The 18,563-nt window shown below is 43.5% G+C and overlaps 1 protein-coding gene across 1 annotated transcript in view; it reads left to right on the top strand.

The window, feature by feature from the left end:
- Positions 1 to 18,563, top strand: part of LOC124014365 (NF-X1-type zinc finger protein NFXL1-like) — a 113,409-nt gene that overhangs the window by 25,283 nt on the left and 69,563 nt on the right. The window contains exons 5-13 of the mRNA XM_046329261.1: positions 7,826 to 7,956; positions 9,071 to 9,249; positions 11,241 to 11,402; positions 11,507 to 11,607; positions 12,633 to 12,747; positions 13,489 to 13,613; positions 14,053 to 14,175; positions 14,618 to 14,708; positions 17,662 to 17,782. Coding sequence (XP_046185217.1) covers positions 7,826 to 7,956; positions 9,071 to 9,249; positions 11,241 to 11,402; positions 11,507 to 11,607; positions 12,633 to 12,747; positions 13,489 to 13,613; positions 14,053 to 14,175; positions 14,618 to 14,708; positions 17,662 to 17,782 — 1,148 coding nt within the window. The remainder of the gene's footprint in view (positions 1 to 7,825; positions 7,957 to 9,070; positions 9,250 to 11,240; positions 11,403 to 11,506; positions 11,608 to 12,632; positions 12,748 to 13,488; positions 13,614 to 14,052; positions 14,176 to 14,617; positions 14,709 to 17,661; positions 17,783 to 18,563) is intronic.

Raw genomic sequence — 18,563 nt, 5'->3', positions numbered from 1 at the left:
ATGAGTTTTAATGACTCCAACCTGAGTGTATGTAAACTAGTTTTAATGACTCCAACCTAAGTGGATGTAAACTAGTTTTAATGACTCCAACCTAAGTGGATGTAAACTAGTTTTAATGACTCCAACCTAAGTGTATGTAAACTAGTTTTAATGACTCCAACCTAAGTGGATGTAAACTAGTTTTAATGACTCCAACCTAAGTGGATGTAAACTAGTTTTAATGACTCCAACCTAAGTGGATGTAAACTAGTTTTAATGACTCCAACCTAAGTGGATGTAAACTAGTTTTAATGACTCCAACCTAAGTGGATGTAAACTAGTTTTAATGACTCCAACCTAAGTGGATGTAAACTAGTTTTAATGACTCCAACCTAAGTGGATGTAAACTAGTTTTAATGACTCCAACCTAAGTGGATGTAAACTAGTTTTAATGACTCCAACCTAAGTGGATGTAAACTAGTTTTAATGACTCCAACCTAAGTGGATGTAAACTAGTTTTAATGACTCCAACCTAAGTGGATGTAAACTAGTTTTAATGACTCCAACCTAAGTGGATGTAAACTAGTTTTAATGACTCCAACCTAAGTGGATGTAAACTAGTTTTAATGACTCCAACCTAAGTGGATGTAAACTAGTTTTAATGACTCCAACCTAAGTGGATGTAAACTAGTTTTAATGACTCCAACCTAAGTGGATGTAAACTAGTTTTAATGACTCCAACCTAAGTGGATGTAAACTAGTTTTAATGACTCCAACCTAAGTGGATGTAAACTAGTTTTAATGACTCCAACCTAAGTGGATGTAAACTAGTTTTAATGACTCCAACCTAAGTGGATGTAAACTAGTTTTAATGACTCCAACCTAAGTGGATGTAAACTAGTTTTAATGACTCCAACCTAAGTGGATGTAAACTAGTTTTAATGACTCCAACCTAAGTGGATGTAAACTAGTTTTAATGACTCCAACCTAAGTGGATGTAAACTAGTTTTAATGACTCCAACCTAAGTGGATGTAAACTAGTTTTAATGACTCCAACCTAAGTGGATGTAAACTAGTTTTAATGACTCCAACCTAAGTGGATGTAAACTAGTTCTAATGACTCCAACCTAAGTGGATGTAAACTAGTTTTAATGACTCCAACCTAAGTGGATGTAAACTAGTTTTAATGACTCCAACCTAAGTGTATGTAAACTAGTTTTAATGACTCCAACCTAAGTGTATGTAAACTTCTGACTTCAACTGTATATTGATTGATATATATGTTGAAGAGGGTGGGGCTAAAGCTGGATCCTAGTCTCACCCCAAGGTTATGTTGTCATAGTTGTTCCTTGGGGGGGGGGGGTATATGTGGGAGGGAATGCTGTCACCTCCAGGTAGCCGTTTGTCCCCCTGTGTGCTGAGGGTGTCAGGTTCTTGTCCAGTTCTGGCATTTAGGTCGCCACAGACTAGTACATGTCCCTGGGCCTGATTTCCCCCTCCAGGATGGAGAAGCTGTCTTCATTAAAGGGGATTCTAGTGGGGGGATATAGGGGATTCTAGTGGGGGATATAGGGGATTCTAGTGGAGGGCATATAGGGGATTATAGTGGGGGGATATAGGGGATTCTAGTGGGGGGGGATATAGGGATTCTAGTGGGGGGATAGGGGATTCTAGTGGGGGATATAGGGGATTCTAGTGGGGGATATAGGGATTCTAGTGGGGGCATAGGGGATTCTAGTGGGGGATATAGGGGATTCTAGTGGGGGATATAGGGATTCTAGTGGGGGCATATAGGGGATTCTAGTGGGGGATATAGGGATTCTAGTGGGGGCATATAGGGGATTCTAGTGGGGGCATATAGGGGATTCTAGTGGGGGCATATAGGGATTCTAGTGGGGGGATATAGGGATTCTAGTGGGGATTCTAGTGGGGGCATATAGGGGATTCTAGTGGGGGATATAGGGATTCTAGTGGGGGATTCTAGTGGGGGCATATAGGGGATTCTAGTGGGGGGGATATAGGGGATTCTAGTGGGGGGATATAGGGGATTCTAGTGGGGGGGGATATAGGGGATTCTAGTGGGGGGGGTATAGGGGATTCTAGTGGGGGGGTATAGGGGATTCTAGTGGGGGGGGGTATAGGGGATTCTAGTGGGGGGGGGGGGGGGATATAGGGATTCTAGTGGGGGGGTATAGGGGATTCTAGTGGGGGGTATAGGGATTCTAGTGGGGGGGTATAGGGGATTCTAGTGGGGGGGGGGGTATAGGGGATTCTAGTGGGGGGGGATATAGGGGATTCTAGTGGGGGGATATAGGGGGATTCTAGTGGGGGGGGATATAGGGGATTCTAGTGGGGGGTATAGGGGATTCTAGTGGGGGGGGGTATAGGGGATTCTAGTGGGGGGATATAGGGGATTCTAGTGGGGGGATATAGGGGATTCTAGTGGGGGGGATATAGGGGATTCTAGTGGGGGGGTATAGGGGATTCTAGTGGGGGGGTATAGGGATTCTAGTGGGGGGGGGTATAGGGGGATTCTAGTGGGGGGGGGTATAGGGGATTCTAGTGGGGGGGGGGTATAGGGGATTCTAGTGGGGGGGGTATAGGGGATTCTAGTGGGGGGATATAGGGGATTCTAGTGGGGGGTATAGGGGATTCTAGGGGGGATATAGGGATTCTAGTGGGGGGGGTATAGGGATTCTAGTGGGGGGTATAGGGGATTCTAGTGGGGGATATAGGGGATTCTAGTGGGGGGGATATAGGGATTCTAGTTGGGGGATATAGGGGATTCTAGTGGGGGGATATAGGGAGCAAACATGAGTCCATTTTTCTCTGAGACATTTTGGGGGAATATTCAGAGAATTCCATGGGAATTAATGGGAATATATGCAGATTAATATTAATACCATTTAAATGTAGATGTTTTTGCATTGGATATATTTGCTTTGGTGTGTGGGTTCCCTAACAAGGACCAGTTGCGCTCTGAGGCGGCTGACGTTGGTGGGATTTGGAGGATGATGGAGGCTCTGATCCACAAAGTCCCTTCCACCAGGTGGCTGATGAGATATGTTGTCACGACTACCATATTGCATCTCCATCCCAAAGCCCTTGCTTGGAAGTGTACTTCGCCAGACTGCCAAGAACCTTGCCCTCATCCAGGCCAAGGTGGCTGAGACACGGTAGTGATGACACCATAGACCTTGTTGATCTCTGCACCAGACAGGATGCTCTTACCAGTATGCTGGGGGTCCAACATGTACGCTGCGGCATGTTTGGGCTTCAACTCCACAGTCTCACAGCTCAAACTTCTGGCTCGAAAGGGACCTTTTTTTTTTAAGCAAACAGTGACAAATTGAAACATTGTACTCTCTGATAAGACATTCATTGAAAACATAATAGTTTTCAGATATAATAGAATGTGCTCGATCAACAAAAGGTTATTTCATTTTACCCAGCTGTCCACATCCTTGACAATTCCCCGTCAGAAGAAGTGTTGGTTGATTCTGGAAGCCATGTGCTTCACTTTGAAATGGCCAGCATGCATTTCGGTCAGCACGGCCTCCTCCTCCTCAGTGAAAATCATCCTCCTGTGTGGCCATCATCCTTCCCCCTCGTTAAAGACGTTTGGAATTACTGTAAATTAATGGAATTACCATAAACGCCTTTCATTGATCAGGTTTCATTTATAGCGGAGACACCTCAATATCACATTAACTATATCAGTGGAGGCTGCTGAGGGGAGGAGGGGAGGACGGCTCATGGCTGGAATGGCGTCAATGGAATCCTTAATCCATCCTCAACAGCCTCCACTTAAGTGTATGTGTAGCTAGCAACTTGCTAACGTTAGGTGGAAAATGATTGTACAAAGTTAAATCCGTCCAGTTATCTAATAGAAGTTAACTGCTTAACGTTAAGCTGTATTGTGTCTCTGAATGATCAGTTCGCCTGGTTGGAAAGATAAAATCTCCTTCAGGAAGCCATTGAAGTGCAAGCTAACGCTACATACAAACAGAAAGCTGCAATAACAGTTACAGTAGCTAGCTAGCTAACATTAGCTAAATAAAACTGTCAGGCTAGCTAGCTAGCTACTGTAGCTGGTTAGCTGACCAGGTAGGCTGAGGTATAACATAAGTACATTAGCTAGCATCTAAAAACATCTTAAATGATTTCTTCCTATTTAACAAAATGTACTTATATAAAGACAAACACATGGTAAAGAAAGTGTTCTCTTTCCTCTGAAGCAACAGGCAGGTTATCACCGTCAAAAACACTGTCCTTTCTGAGGTAATAATTACGCTTCTGAGGTGAAATGGAACTGCCCTCATCCTCCCTCCTTCGCGACCGCTACGAGGTAACCAAGCAACCAGCATAGCAACGGACGCTTTGGTTCGTAATCCGGTCAGAATTTTAGATTAGATTGAACTTTGAACAAGTACAAATACAATGAAATGCAGTTGGCATCTGACCAGAAGTGCAAATAAAAGAGTGAAAAAAAATGAACAAGTCAAACAATGAAGTACAATGTATGTTAGTTTATTATTATTATGAGTTATTATTATTAGTTATTAGTTATTATTATTATGAGTTATTATTATTATGAGTTATTATTATTAGTTATTATTATGAGGTATTATTATTACTGGTTATTATTATGAGTTATTATTATGAGTTATTATTATTAGTTATTATTATTATTAGTTATTATTATTTTTAGTTATTATTATTAGTTATTATTATTATTAGCTATTATTATTAGTTATTATTATTATTATGAGTTATTATTATTTGTTATTATTATTAGTTATTATTATTAGTTATTATTATTAGTTATTATTATTAGTTATTATTATTATTATTAGTTATTATTATTAGTTATTATTAGTTATTATTAGTTATTATTAGTTATTATTATTATGAGTTATTATTATTATTAGTTATTATTATTATTATTTATTATTAGTATTATTATTATTAGTTATTATTATGAGTTATTATTATTATGAGTTATTATTAGTTATTATGAGTTATTATTAGTTATTATTCGTAGTTATTATTATTCGTTATTATTATTAGTTATTATTATTATTAGTTATTATTATTTGTTATTATTATTATTAGTTATTATTATTAGTTATTACTATTATTATTAGTTATTATTAGTTATTATTATTATTATTGGTTATTATTATTATGGGTTATTATTATTATTAGTTATTATTATTAGTTATTATTGGTAGTTATTATTGGTTATTATTATTAGTTATTATTATTATTATTATTAGTTATTATCATTATTATTAGTTATTATTGTTAGTTATTATTATTATTATTATTAGTTATTATTACTAGTTATTATTATTACTAGTTATTATTATTAGTTATTATTATTATTATTATTAGTTATTATCATTATTATTAGTTATTATTATTATTATTATTAGTTATTATCATTATTATTAGTTATTATTGTTAGTTATTATTATTATTATTATTAGTTATTATTACTAGTTATTATTATTACTAGTTATTATTATTAGTTATTATTATTACTAGTTATTATTATTATTAGTTATTATTATTAGTAATCATTATTATTGGTTATTATTATTAGTAATTATTCGTTATTATTATTATTAGTTATAATTATTAGCTATTGTTATTATTATTATTAGTTATTGTTATTATTATTATTAGTTATTATTATTATTATTATTAGTTATTATTATTATTATTAGTTATTATTATTAGTTATTATTATTATTATTATTAGTTATTATTATTATTATTATTAGTTATTATTACTAGTTATTATTATTACTAGTTATTATTATTACTAGTTATTATTATTATTAGTTATTATTATTGGTTATTATTATTAGTAATTATTCGTTATTATTATTATTAGTTATAATTATTAGCTATTGTTATTATTATTATTTATTATTATTATTAGTTATTGTTATTATTATTAGGTATTACTATTATTAGGTATTATTATTAGTTATTAGTTATAATTATTAGTTATTATTATTATTTATTATTATTATTATTAGTTACTATTATTGGTTATTATTATTCGCTGTTATTATTATTCGTTATTATTACTATTATTTAATATGATTAGTTATTAGTTATTATTATTATTAGTTATTATTATTAGCTATTGTTATTATTATTTATTATTATTATTATTAGGTATTATTATTAGTTATTGTTATTATTATTAGGTATTATTATTATTATTATTATTAGTTATTATTATTAGCTATTGTTATTATTATTATTTATTATTATTATTATTATTATTATTAGTTATTATTATTAGCTATTGTTATTATTATTATTTATTATTATTATTATTAGGTATTATTATTAGTTATTGTTATTATTATTAGGTATTATTATTATTATTATTATTATTAGTTATTATTATTAGCTATTGTTATTATTATTATTTATTATTATTATTATTATTAGTTATTATTATTAGCTATTGTTATTATTATTATTTATTATTATTATTATTAGGTATTATTATTAGTTATTGTTATTATTATTATTTATTATTATTAGGTATTATTATTAGTTATTGTTATTATTATTATTAGTTATAATTATTATTAGTTATAATTATTAGTTATTGTTATTATTATTATTATTATTAGTTATAATTATTAGGTATTATTATTAGGTATTATTGTGATTATTATTATTAGTTATTATTATTAGTTATAATTATTATTAGTTATAATTATTAGTTATTGTTATTATTATTATTAGTTATTATTATTATTAGTTATAATTATTATTTGTTATAATTATTAGTTATTGTTATTATTATTAGGTATTACTATTATTAGGTATTATTATTAGTTATTAGTTATAATTATTAGTTATTGGTATTAGTTATTAGTTATAATTATTATTTGTTATTATTAGTTACTATTATTGGTTATTATTATTCGCTGTTATTATTATTAGTTATTATTACTATTATTTAATATTATTAGTTATTAGTTATTATTATTATTAGTTATTATTATATTGGGATGTATAAATGAAGCAACTTGAAAGTGCAAGGAGCCATGCAACTGAAATGCAGGGAGAGCAGCAATGAGGTTACCAAGGTTACCGAGGTTGACATGTACAACTGAATTATGTCCTTAATCAGACTTGGCCAGAGTCCAGTAGTACTGTGAGAAAGTAGACTAGGAGAAAGCAGCACGGTCCCTGAGAGGCAGTACTACGATGTGGGTTCTGCTTCTTCAGGTTTTGGTTTCTTAGAAGTTTCAACTTGATAGTCCTTGGTAGTAATAGTTCATTCAGGTCAAATTTGATCCAAAATCAAAGTTTTAGGTCTGGAATTTTAATTGAATGTTTTAATGTTGAGGTTCGTATCCTGTATAAATCCTTGTGAAAAAAAAATAAATCTACATTTATCCAACTCTAATTAATTATATATTTTTGCAGAAGAACTCAGGAGCTCACTCTCTCTCTCTCTCTCTTTCTCTTTCTCTTTCTCTCTCTCTCTCTCTCTTTCTCTCTCTCTCTTTCTCTTTCTCTCTCTCTTTCTCTCTCTCTCTCTCTCTCTCTCTCTCTCTCTCTCTCTCTCTCTCTCTCTCTCTCTCTCTCTCTCTCTCTCTCTCTCTCTCTCTCTCTCTCTCTCTCTCTCTCTCTCTCTCTCTCTCTCTCTCTCTCTGTCTCTCTCTCTCTCTCTCTCTTTCTCTCTCTCTCTCTCTCTCTCTCTCTCTCTCTCTCTCTCTCTCTCTCTCTCTCTCTGTCTCTCTCTTTCTCTCTCTCTTTCTCTTTCTCTTTCTTTCTCTTTCTCTCTCTTTGTCTCCCTCTGTAGGTATGGAGTTGTGCTGGTTGTTTCTGTCTATTCCATATCCCCTGTATTCAGAAGTGGGCTAAGGACTCGGTCTTTCTCCTCTCCTCTGTCACTGATGAAGACTTTGGGAAGAAAGATCACCCCTGGCCTTGGTGAGTCTAACACCTGACCTCTGACCCATAACTTCCTAACCTCTAATCCCTAACTCGGGGCGGTAGGTAGCCTAGTGGTTATAGCATTGTGCCAGTAATCGAAAGGTTGCTGGATCGAATCCCCGACCTGATGAGGTAAAAATCTATCGTTCTGTTCTAACAAGGCAGTTTAACCCACTGATCCCCGGAAGGCCGTCATTGTAAATAAGAACTGACTTGCCTCGTTAAATAAAGGTGAAATAAAGGTGAACTGACTTGCCTCGTTAAATAAAGGTGAAATAAAGGTGAACTGACTTGCCTCGTTAAATAAAGGTGAAATAAAGGTGAACTGACTTGCCTCGTTAAATAAAGGTGAAATAAAGGTGAACTGACTTGCCTCGTTAAATAAAGGTGAAATAAAGGTGAACTGACTTGCCTCGTTAAATAAAGGTGAAATAAAGGTGAACTGACTTGCGTCGTTAAATAAAGGTGAAATAAAGGTGAACTGACTTGCCTCGTTAAATAAAGGTGACATAAAGGTTAAATAAAAGAGGAATAGTCAGGCCAGAATGCGGAACACATTTAAATGTACTTTACCGGTTGTCCGTCACCTCTGACCTCTAACTTCCTGAACTCTAATTCCTAACTACTTCGTTGGAGGATTCTGAATTTGTTGTCCCTCCTGATTCCTGGAATCTTTGCTGGGATTTTAGTAGAACCTCAGAATTTTAGGAAAGTGAGCAGAGTTGTGCCCCACCTGTGTGAATAAAACATGTCTTTCCACCAGGTCCTAAACGTTGTGAGTACAGCCCCTCCCAGACCCCCTAGTATTACAATAACAGCTTTTTGTTCTTATTTCTCCACCCCCCCCCAGTCCTAAATGTCGTTGTGAGTACAGCCCCTCCCAGACCCCCTAGTATTACAATAACAGCTTTTGTTCTTATTTCCCCCCCCCAGTCCTAAATGTCGTTATGAGTACAGCCCCTCCCAGACCCCCTAGTATTACAATAACAGCTTTTTGTTTTTATTTCTCTACCCCCCAGTCCTAAATGTCGTTGTGAGTACAGCCCCTCCCAGACCCCCTAGTATTACAATAACAGCTTTTTGTTCTTATTTCTCCACCCCCCTCCCCCAGTCCTAAATGTCGTTATGAGTACAGCCCCTCCCAGACCCCCAGTAGGTATGTCTGTTACTGTGGGAAGGTACAGGATCCTCCTCTGGACCCATGGCTGTTACCTCACTCCTGTGGGCTGGTCTGTGACAGAGCCTTGAACCCAGCCTGTGGACACCACTGTCTGCTGCTCTGTCATCCAGGTAAGGATGCTCAAAACCCACACAATATTTCTGTTCGTTTTTTCCCCCCCGCATCGTCTGTAAAATAATGTTGCTGTTACCGTCTCTTATGACCGGCATTAACTTCTGGACATCTGAACAGCAACACCTCGAGCTGGAAGGAAATACCGCTTTCTCGGGAACAGGCCCAAATCCCTGTCATTTGTGTGAAGAACAGATGGAGAAAAAGGGGTCGGAGGTCGGGCTGCCTTCTGAGAATTCGTAGGCGAGCGAGTAAATTCCCACCGCCATCCGCCACAAATCTGACCCCTTTTTCTGACCAAATCTGACCAAAGTTCTATCCTCCTGATTCCTGCTTCCAATCAAAAACTAAAGCAGGGAGTACCAGTGACTCAATAAGGAAGTGGTCAGATGATGCAGACGCTACAGGACTGCTAAAACAGACTGGAATATGTTCCGGGATTTATCCAATGGCAGTGAGGAGTACACCACCTCATTCATCGGCTTCATCAATAATATGCATCGACGTCCCCACAGTGACCGTACGTACATATCCCAACCAGAAGCCATGAATTACAAGCAACATCCGCACTGAGCTAAAGGGTAGAGCTGTCGCTTTCAAGGAGTGGGCGGGGACACAAATCCGGACGCTGAAAAGAAATCTCACTCTCACCTCAGACGCGTCACTACAGGATTTAGATTGAATCACCGGCTCTGACGCTCGTCTATTAGACTACAAAGAGAAACCCAGCCACGAGCTGCCCAATGACGTGAGCCTTTCAGACGAGATTAAATGCCTTTTATGCTCGCTTTCGAGGCAAGCAACACTGAAACATGCATGAGAGAACCAGCTGTTCCGGACAACTGTGTGATAACGCTCTCGATAGCCGATGTGAGTAAGACCTTTAAACAGGTTAACATTCACAAGGCCACTGGGCCAGACAGATTACGAGGACGTGTACTCAAAGCATGCGTGGACCAACCATCAACTGTCTTCACTGACATTTTCAACCTCTCCCTGACTCAGTGTGGTGCCAGGACAGCAACCTCTCAATGTGAGCAAGACAAAGGAGCTTTAACATTGTCGGGGCTGTAGTGGAGCGAGTCGAGACCTTCAAGTCCCTTGGCGTCCACATCACCAACAAACGAACATGATCCAAGCACACCAAGACAGTCGAAGACGGCACAACAAAACCTATTTCCCCTCAGGAAACTGAAAAGATTTGGCATGGATCCCCAGATCCTCAAAAGGGGCCAAGCTTCCTGCCATCCAGGACCTCTATACCAGGCGGTGTCAGAGGAAGGCGCTACAGAGGGTAGTGCGTTAGGCCCAGTACATCACTGGGGCCAAGCTTCCTGCCATCCAGGACCTCTATACCAGGCGGTGTCAGAGGAAGGCGCTACAGAGGGTAGTGCGTTAGGCCCAGTACATCACTGGGGCCAGGCTTTCTGCCATCCAGGACCTCTATACCAGGCGGTGTCAGAGGAAGGCGCTACAGAGGGTAGTGCGTTAGGCCCAGTACATCACTGGGGCCAAGCTTCCTGTCACCCAGGACCTCTATACCAGGCGGTGTCAGAGGAAGGCGCTACAGAGGGTAGTGCGTTAGGCCCAGTACATCACTGGGGCCAAGCTTCCTGTCACCCAGGACCTCTATACCAGGCGGTGTCAGAGGAAGGCGCTACAGAGGGTAGTGCGTTAGGCCCAGTACATCACTGGGGCCAAGCTTCCTGTCACCCAGGACCTCTATACCAGGCGGTGTCAGAGGAAGGCGCTACAGAGGGTAGTGCGTTAGGCCCAGTACATCACTGGGGCCAAGCTTCCTGCCATCCGGGACCTCTATACCAGGCGGTGTCAGAAGAAGGCCCAAAATACTGTCAAAGACTCCAACCACCCCCAGTCATAGACTGTTCTCTCTCCAATGCACGGCAAGCTGTACAAGAGCGCCAAGTCAAAGTTTTGTTTGATGTCGATACATTGGTGCGTAAACATGTTGAACCCTCTCGTCTTCCAGGTCCCTGCCCACCTTGTCCTAAGATGGTATCAGTCAGCTGTATGTGTTCTAAGGCCATGCCCGTCCCGCGTCGCTGTAGCAACAAGCCCTGGAGCTGTCAGAAGACCTGTGGCAAGACTCTGCCCTGTAAACAACACGCCTGTCACAGCAGCTGTCACTCAGGTAACCCTGAGAACAGGCAGTGGAGTTTATCAATGACTCGGTAACCATGGAGGTGATGTTGAAATAGTTTATTGATCTGTATTGATACAACCCGTCTGCCTCAGGTGTGTGTGAGCCGTGTCCGAGGGTCAGTGTCCAGAGGTGTGTCTGTGGACAGGAGGAGGCAGAGAGACAGTGTGCCAGCCCTGTGTGGCACTGTCAACAGGTAACACACCTGAATACATACAGCCCTACCAACAGGTAACACACCTGAATACATACAGCCCTGTGTGGCACTGTCAACAGGTAACACACCTGAATACATACAGCCCTGTCAACAGGTAACACACCTGAATACATACAGCCCTGTCAACAGGTAACACACCTGAATACATACAGCCCTGTCAACAGGTAACACACCTGAATACATACAGCCCTGTCAACAGGTAACACACCTGAATACATACAGCCCTGTCAACAGGTAACACACCTGAATACATACAGCCCTGTCAACAGGTAACACACCTGAATACATACAGCCCTGTCAACAGGTAACACACCTGAATACATACAGCCCTGTCAACAGGTAACACACCTGAATACATACAGCCCTGTGTGGCCCTGTCAACAGGTAACACACCTGAATACATACAGCCCTGTGTGGCACTGTCAACAGGTAACACACCTGAATACATACAGCCCTGTCAACAGGTAACACACCTGAATACATACAGCCCTGTCAACAGGTAACACACCTGAATACATACAGCCCTGTCAACAGGTAACACACCTGAATACATACAGCCCTGTCAACAGGTAACACACCTGAATACATACAGCCCTGTCAACAGGTAACACACCTGAATACATACAGCCCTGTGTGGCACTGTCAACAGGTAACACACCTGAATACATACAGCCCTGTCAACAGGTAACACACCTGAATACATACAGCCCTGTCAACAGGTAACACACCTGAATACATACAGCCCTGTCAACAGGTAACACACCTGAATACATACAGCCCTGTCAACAGGTAACACACCTGAATACATACAGCCCTGTCAACAGGTAACACACCTGAATACATACAGCCCTGTCCTATTTATGGTTGCCACATTCTGGTGAATTTCTCCAAATTCCCTCGGAAGATTCCTTGAATCAGAACATGAGAATTCTCCTGTTTGACCTGTCTCCCTGTCTCCTGCCTCCTGTCTCCTGTCTCCATGTCTCCCTGTCTTCTGTCTCTAGCCGTGTGGTCGTCCTCTCTCCTGTGGTAATCATACATGTGAGAGAATGTGTCATTCAGGTCTGTGTGGGGCGTGTCCTCGATCTGGCAACAGAGCCTGTCCCTGCGGCAAGTCAAGTAAGATAACACACCTTCGCCTTCCCTGTCCTCTGACTCTCTGTGTTCACGTTTTAGTCTCTGTCCTCTGACTCTCTGTGTGTTCACGTTCTTAGTCTCTGTCCTCTGACTCTCTGTGTGTTCACGTTCTTAGTCTCTGTCCTCTTGTCTCTGACTCTCTGTGTTCACGTTCTTAGTCTCTGTCCTCTGACTCTCTGTGTTCACGTTCTTAGTCTCTGTCCTCTGACTCTCTGTGTGTTCACGTTCTTAGTCTCTGTCCTCTGACTCTCTGTGTGTTCACGTTCTTAGTCTCTGTCCTCTGACTCTCTGTGTGTTCACGTTCTTAGTCTCTGTCCTCTGACTCTCTGTGTGTTCACGTTCTTAGTCTCTGTCCTCTGACTCTCTGTGTTCACGTTTTAGTCTCTGTCCTCTTGTCTCTGAGTCTCTGCGTTCACGTTCTTAGTCTCTGTCCTCTGACTCTCTGTGTGTTCACGTTCTTAGTCTCTGTCCTCTGACTCTCTGTGTGTTCACGTTCTTAGTCTCTGTCCTCTGACTCTCTGTGTGTTCACGTTCTTAGTCTCTGTCCTCTGACTCTCTGTGTGTTCACGTTCTTAGTCTCTGTCCTCTGACTCTCTGTGTGTTCACGTTCTTAGTCTCTGTCCTCTGACTCTCTGTGTTCACGTTCTTAGTCTCTGTCTTCGTCTCTGACTCTCTGTGTTCACATTCTTAGTCTCTGTCCTCTTGTCTCTCTCTGTGTTCCAGAGAGTTCTCTCCCCTGTACTGAGGATGTCCCTACCTGTGGTGACACCTGTGACAAGGTGATGGAATGTGGCTTACACACCTGTTCCATGAGGTGTCACAGAGGGGCCTGTGAAACCTGCAGACAGGTTAATAAACTCATATTCCATTTTACAGTTGACTTTTAGTTAACTTTAGTTTATCCAGGACTCTAGCTCTAGGGCTCTAGCTCTAGGACTCTAGCTCTAGGACTCTAGCTCTAGGACTCTAGCTCCAGGACTCTAGCTCCAGGACTCTAGCTCTAGGACTCTAGCTCTAGGACTCTAGCTCCCGGACTCTAGCTCCCGGACTCTAGCTCCCGGACTCTAGCTCCCGGACTCTAGCTCCCGGACTCTAGCTCCCGGGCTCTAGCTCCCGGGCTCTAGCTCCGGGACTCTAGCTCCGGGACTCTAGCTCCGGGACTCTAGCTCCGGGACTCTAGCTCCAGGACTCTAGCTCCAGGACTCTAGCTCCAGGGCTCTAGCTCCATCCATCCAACCAACACACAACAAATGGTATCTTTTATTTAATTCCCTCTGCCCCCCCCAGGAGGTAGAGAAGCAGTGTCGCTGTGGGAAATACACGCGTCTCATGCCCTGTCATAAGGAGTACCTTTGTGAGTCTAAATGCCCCAACACCAGAGGCTGTTCACGGCATCAGTGCAGGAGGAAGGTGAGTTCTGTCCCCCCTCCTGGGTTCTGTCCCCCTCCTGGGTTCTGTCCCCCTCCTGGGTTCTGTCCCCCTCCTGGGTTCTGTCCCCCTCCTGGGTTCTGCCTGTCCCCCCTGGGTTCTGTCCCCCCTTGGTTCTGCCTGTCCCCCCGAGTTCTGTCCCCCCTGAGTTCTTACCCCCCTGAATTATGTACCCCCCCTGAGTTCTGCCTCCCCCTGGGTTCTGCCTGTCCCCCCCTGAGTTATCTCCCCCTGTGTTCTGCCTGTCCCCCCCTGAATTATTCCCCCTGAATTATCTCCCCTGAATTATCCCCCCTGAATTATCTCCCCCTGAATTATCTCCCCCCTCCTGAGTTCTGTCCCACCCCCTGAGTTATGTCCCACCCCCTGAGTTATGTCCCACCCCCCTGAGGTTGGTTAAAGGACTAGGTTTCTGTGTTGACAGTGCTGCTCTGGTAACTGCCCGCCATGTGACCAGAGCTGTGGACGATCGCTGGGCTGCCGAAACCACAAATGTCCCTCTGTCTGTCACCAAGGTAACACAGCATGTTAGTCACATTGTCAGGAGGGCCGTCTGTCACCAAGGCAACACAGCATGTTAGTCACATTGTCAGGAGGGCCGTCTGTCACCAAGGTAACACAGCATGTTAGTCACATTGTCAGGAGGGCCGTCTGTCACCAAGGCAACACAGCATGTTAGTCACATTGTCAGGAGGGCCGTCTGTCACCAAGGTAACACAGCATGTTAGTCACATTGTCAGGAGGGCCGTCTGTCACCAAGGTAACACAGCATATTAGTCAATCATGGAATGTTCCCCAGCTTACCGACACGACTGGGTTAACTAGTCAATAATGTGTCTGTCTCTCTCTCTGTGTGTGTGTCTCTCTCTGTGTCTGTCTGTCCGTCCGTCCGTCCGTGCTGCGTGTGTATGTGGTGTGTCTGGTCCCTTCCTCTCCTTTGTCTCTTGTGTAGTTTATTGTTTTCTGTGCTGTGATGTGATTGGCTGATAACAGGCGTTCGGAGAAACAGTGCTAATTTATTCACCCTCCTCGTCTCTGTTCACATTGGCTGACCTTTGGGCGGGCGCTGTGCCGCCTGGGGAAAAGGTTTGGGACATGGCGTTGATAGGTTATCAGTTAGCTGATGGTGGTAGGTCATATATACACTGATGGAGTGGAACGGACCACACACACACCTCGCAGAGAGACACACACACCTCGCAGAGAGACACACACACCTCGCAGAGAGACACACACACCTCGCAGAGAGACACACACACCTCGCAGAGAGAGACACACACCTCGCAGAGAGACACACACACCTCGCAGAGAGACACACACACCTCGCAGAGAGACACACACACCTCGCAGAGAGACACACACACCTCGCAGAGAGACACACACACCTCGCAGAGAGACACACACACCTCGCAGAGAGACACACACACCTCGCAGAGAGACACACACACCTCGCAGAGAGACACACACACACCTCGCAGAGAGACACACGCACACCTCGCAGAGAGACACACACACACCTCGCAGAGAGACACACACACACCTCGCAGAGAGACACACACACACCTCGCAGAGAGACACACACACACCTCGCAGAGAGACACACACACACCTCGCAGAGAGACACACACACACCTCGCAGAGAGACACACACACACCTCGCAGAGAGACACACACACACACACCTCGCAGAGAGACACACACACACACACCTCGCAGAGAGACACACACACACACACCTCGCAGAGAGACACACACACGCACCTCGCAGAGAGACACACACACGCACCTCGCAGAGAGACACACACACGCACCTCGCAGAGAGACACACACACGCACCTCGCAGAGAGACACACGCACGCACCTCGCAGACACACACACGCACGCACCTCGCAGAGACACACACACACACCTCGCAGAGAGACACACACTGTGGTTACAAAGGTTGTTTTTCAAAACTATTGTTGAGGGGGACAATGGAACCCGTCTGTAAGGTCAATCCATTTTAATACTCTGGACCTCGTCTGACTTTAGATCACATCACATGGCCGAATACAACAGCTGACTGACAAGCGCCTAACCCACAATGCAACAGCTGACTGACAAGCCCCTAACCCACAATGCAACAGCTGACTGACAAGCCCCTAACACACAATGCAACAGCTGACTGACAAGCCCCTAACCCACAATGCAACAGCTGACTGACAAGCCCCTAACCCACAATGCAACAGCTGACTGACAAGCCCCTAACACACAATGCAACAGCTGACTGACAAGCCCCTAACCCACAATGCAACAGCTGACTGACAAGCCCCTAACACACAATGCAACAGCTGACTGACAAGCCCCTAACCCACAATGCAACAGCTGACTGACAAGCCCCTAACCCACAATGCAACAGCTGACTGACAAGCCCCTAACCCAGAATACAACAGGTGACTGACAAGCCCCTAACCCACAATACATCAGGTAGGCTGTGTACAGGGGTGATAACGAGGCTGGATACAGGGGAACCAGGTGATAACGGGGCTGGATACAGGGGTACCAGGTGATACCAGGTGATAACGAGGCTGGATACAGGGGTACAGGGGATACAGGGGTGATAACGAGGCTGGATACAGGGGATACAGGGGTACCAGGTGATAACGAGGCTGGATGCAGGGGTACCAGGTGATAACGAGGCTGGATACAGGGGTACCAGGTGATAACGAGGCTGGATACAGGGGTACCAGGTGATAACGAGGCTGGATACAGGGGTACCAGGTGATAACGAGGCTGGATACAGGGGTACCAGGTGATAACGAGGCTGGATACAGGGGTACCAGGTGATAACGAGGCTGGATACAGGGTACCAGGTGATAACGAGGCTGGATACAGGGGTACCAGGTGATAACGAGGCTGGATACAGGGGTACCAGGTGATAACGAGGCTGGATACAGGGGTACCAGGTGATAACGAGGCTGGATACAGGGGTACCAGGTGATAACGAGGCTGGATACAGGGGTACCAGGTGATAACGAGGCTGGATACAGGGGTACCAGGTGATAACGAGGCTGGATACAGGGGTACCAGGTGATAACGAGGCTGGATACAGGGGTACCAGGTGATAACGAGGCTGGATACGGGGGTACCAGGTGATAACGAGGCTGGATACGGGGGTACCAGGTGATAACGAGGCTGGATACGGGGGTACCAGGTGATAACGAGGCTGGATACGGGGGTACCAGGTGATAACGAGGCTGGGTACGGGGGTACCAGGTGATAACGAGGCTGAGTACGGGGGGTACCAGGTGATAACGAGGCTGGGTACGGGGGGTACCAGGTGATAACGAGGCTGGGTACGGGGGGTACCAGGTGATAACGAGGCTGGGTACAGGGGGTACCAGGTGATAACGAGGCTGGGTACAGGGGGTACCAGGTGATAACGAGGCTGGTTTACCATGTAGTAAAACAAGGTTCTGTGTGTTACAGGCAGCTGCTATCCCTGTCCAGAGACGGTGGATGTGAAGTGTGTGTGTGAATCCACCTCTCTGACTGTTCCCTGTGGGAGGGAGAGGAGTACCAAGCCCCCACGCTGTAAAGAACTGTGCAGGTAACAAACACACGGGACATCATCCAGACACACACACGGGTCGACACACACACACGGGACATCATCCAGACACACACACGGGACATCATCCAGACACACACACGGGTCGACACACACACACGGGTCGACACACACACACGGGTCGACACACACACACGGGACATCATCCAGACACACACACGGGTCAACACACACACACGGGTCGACACACACACACGGGTCGACACACACACACGGGACATCATCCAGACACACACACGGGTCAACACACACACACGGGTCGACACACACACACGGGACATCATCCAGACACACACACGGGTCAACACACACACACGGGGCATCATCCAGACACACACACGGGTCGACACACACACACACGGGTCGACACACACACACGGGACATCATCCAGACACACACACGGGTCGACACACACACACGGGACATCATCCAGACACACACACGGGTCGACACACACACACGGGACATCATCCAGACACACACACGGGTCGACGCGTGGCAGTAGTACCCACATCCATACCTCGCCCCCACACACCAAACGGGCCAAACATTTTACCCCTTCTTGACAGCGGAGAGACATTTAGGTAAAGAGAAATGTTTTTAATATGAGACTAATAAAATCTGTGGGAGCCTTAGACTGACTAATAAAATCTGTGGGAGCCTTAGACTGACTAATAAAATCTGTGGGAGCCTTAGACTGACTAATAAAATCTGTGGGAGCCTTAGACTGACTAATAAAATCTGTGGGAGCCTTAGACT

Source organism: Oncorhynchus gorbuscha, linkage group LG25 (assembly GCF_021184085.1).
Source record: "Oncorhynchus gorbuscha isolate QuinsamMale2020 ecotype Even-year linkage group LG25, OgorEven_v1.0, whole genome shotgun sequence".
Lineage (NCBI taxonomy): Eukaryota > Metazoa > Chordata > Actinopteri > Salmoniformes > Salmonidae > Oncorhynchus > Oncorhynchus gorbuscha.
The sequence above is the reverse complement of the archived record's forward strand: the minus strand, read 5'-3'. Positions and strand labels throughout refer to the sequence as shown.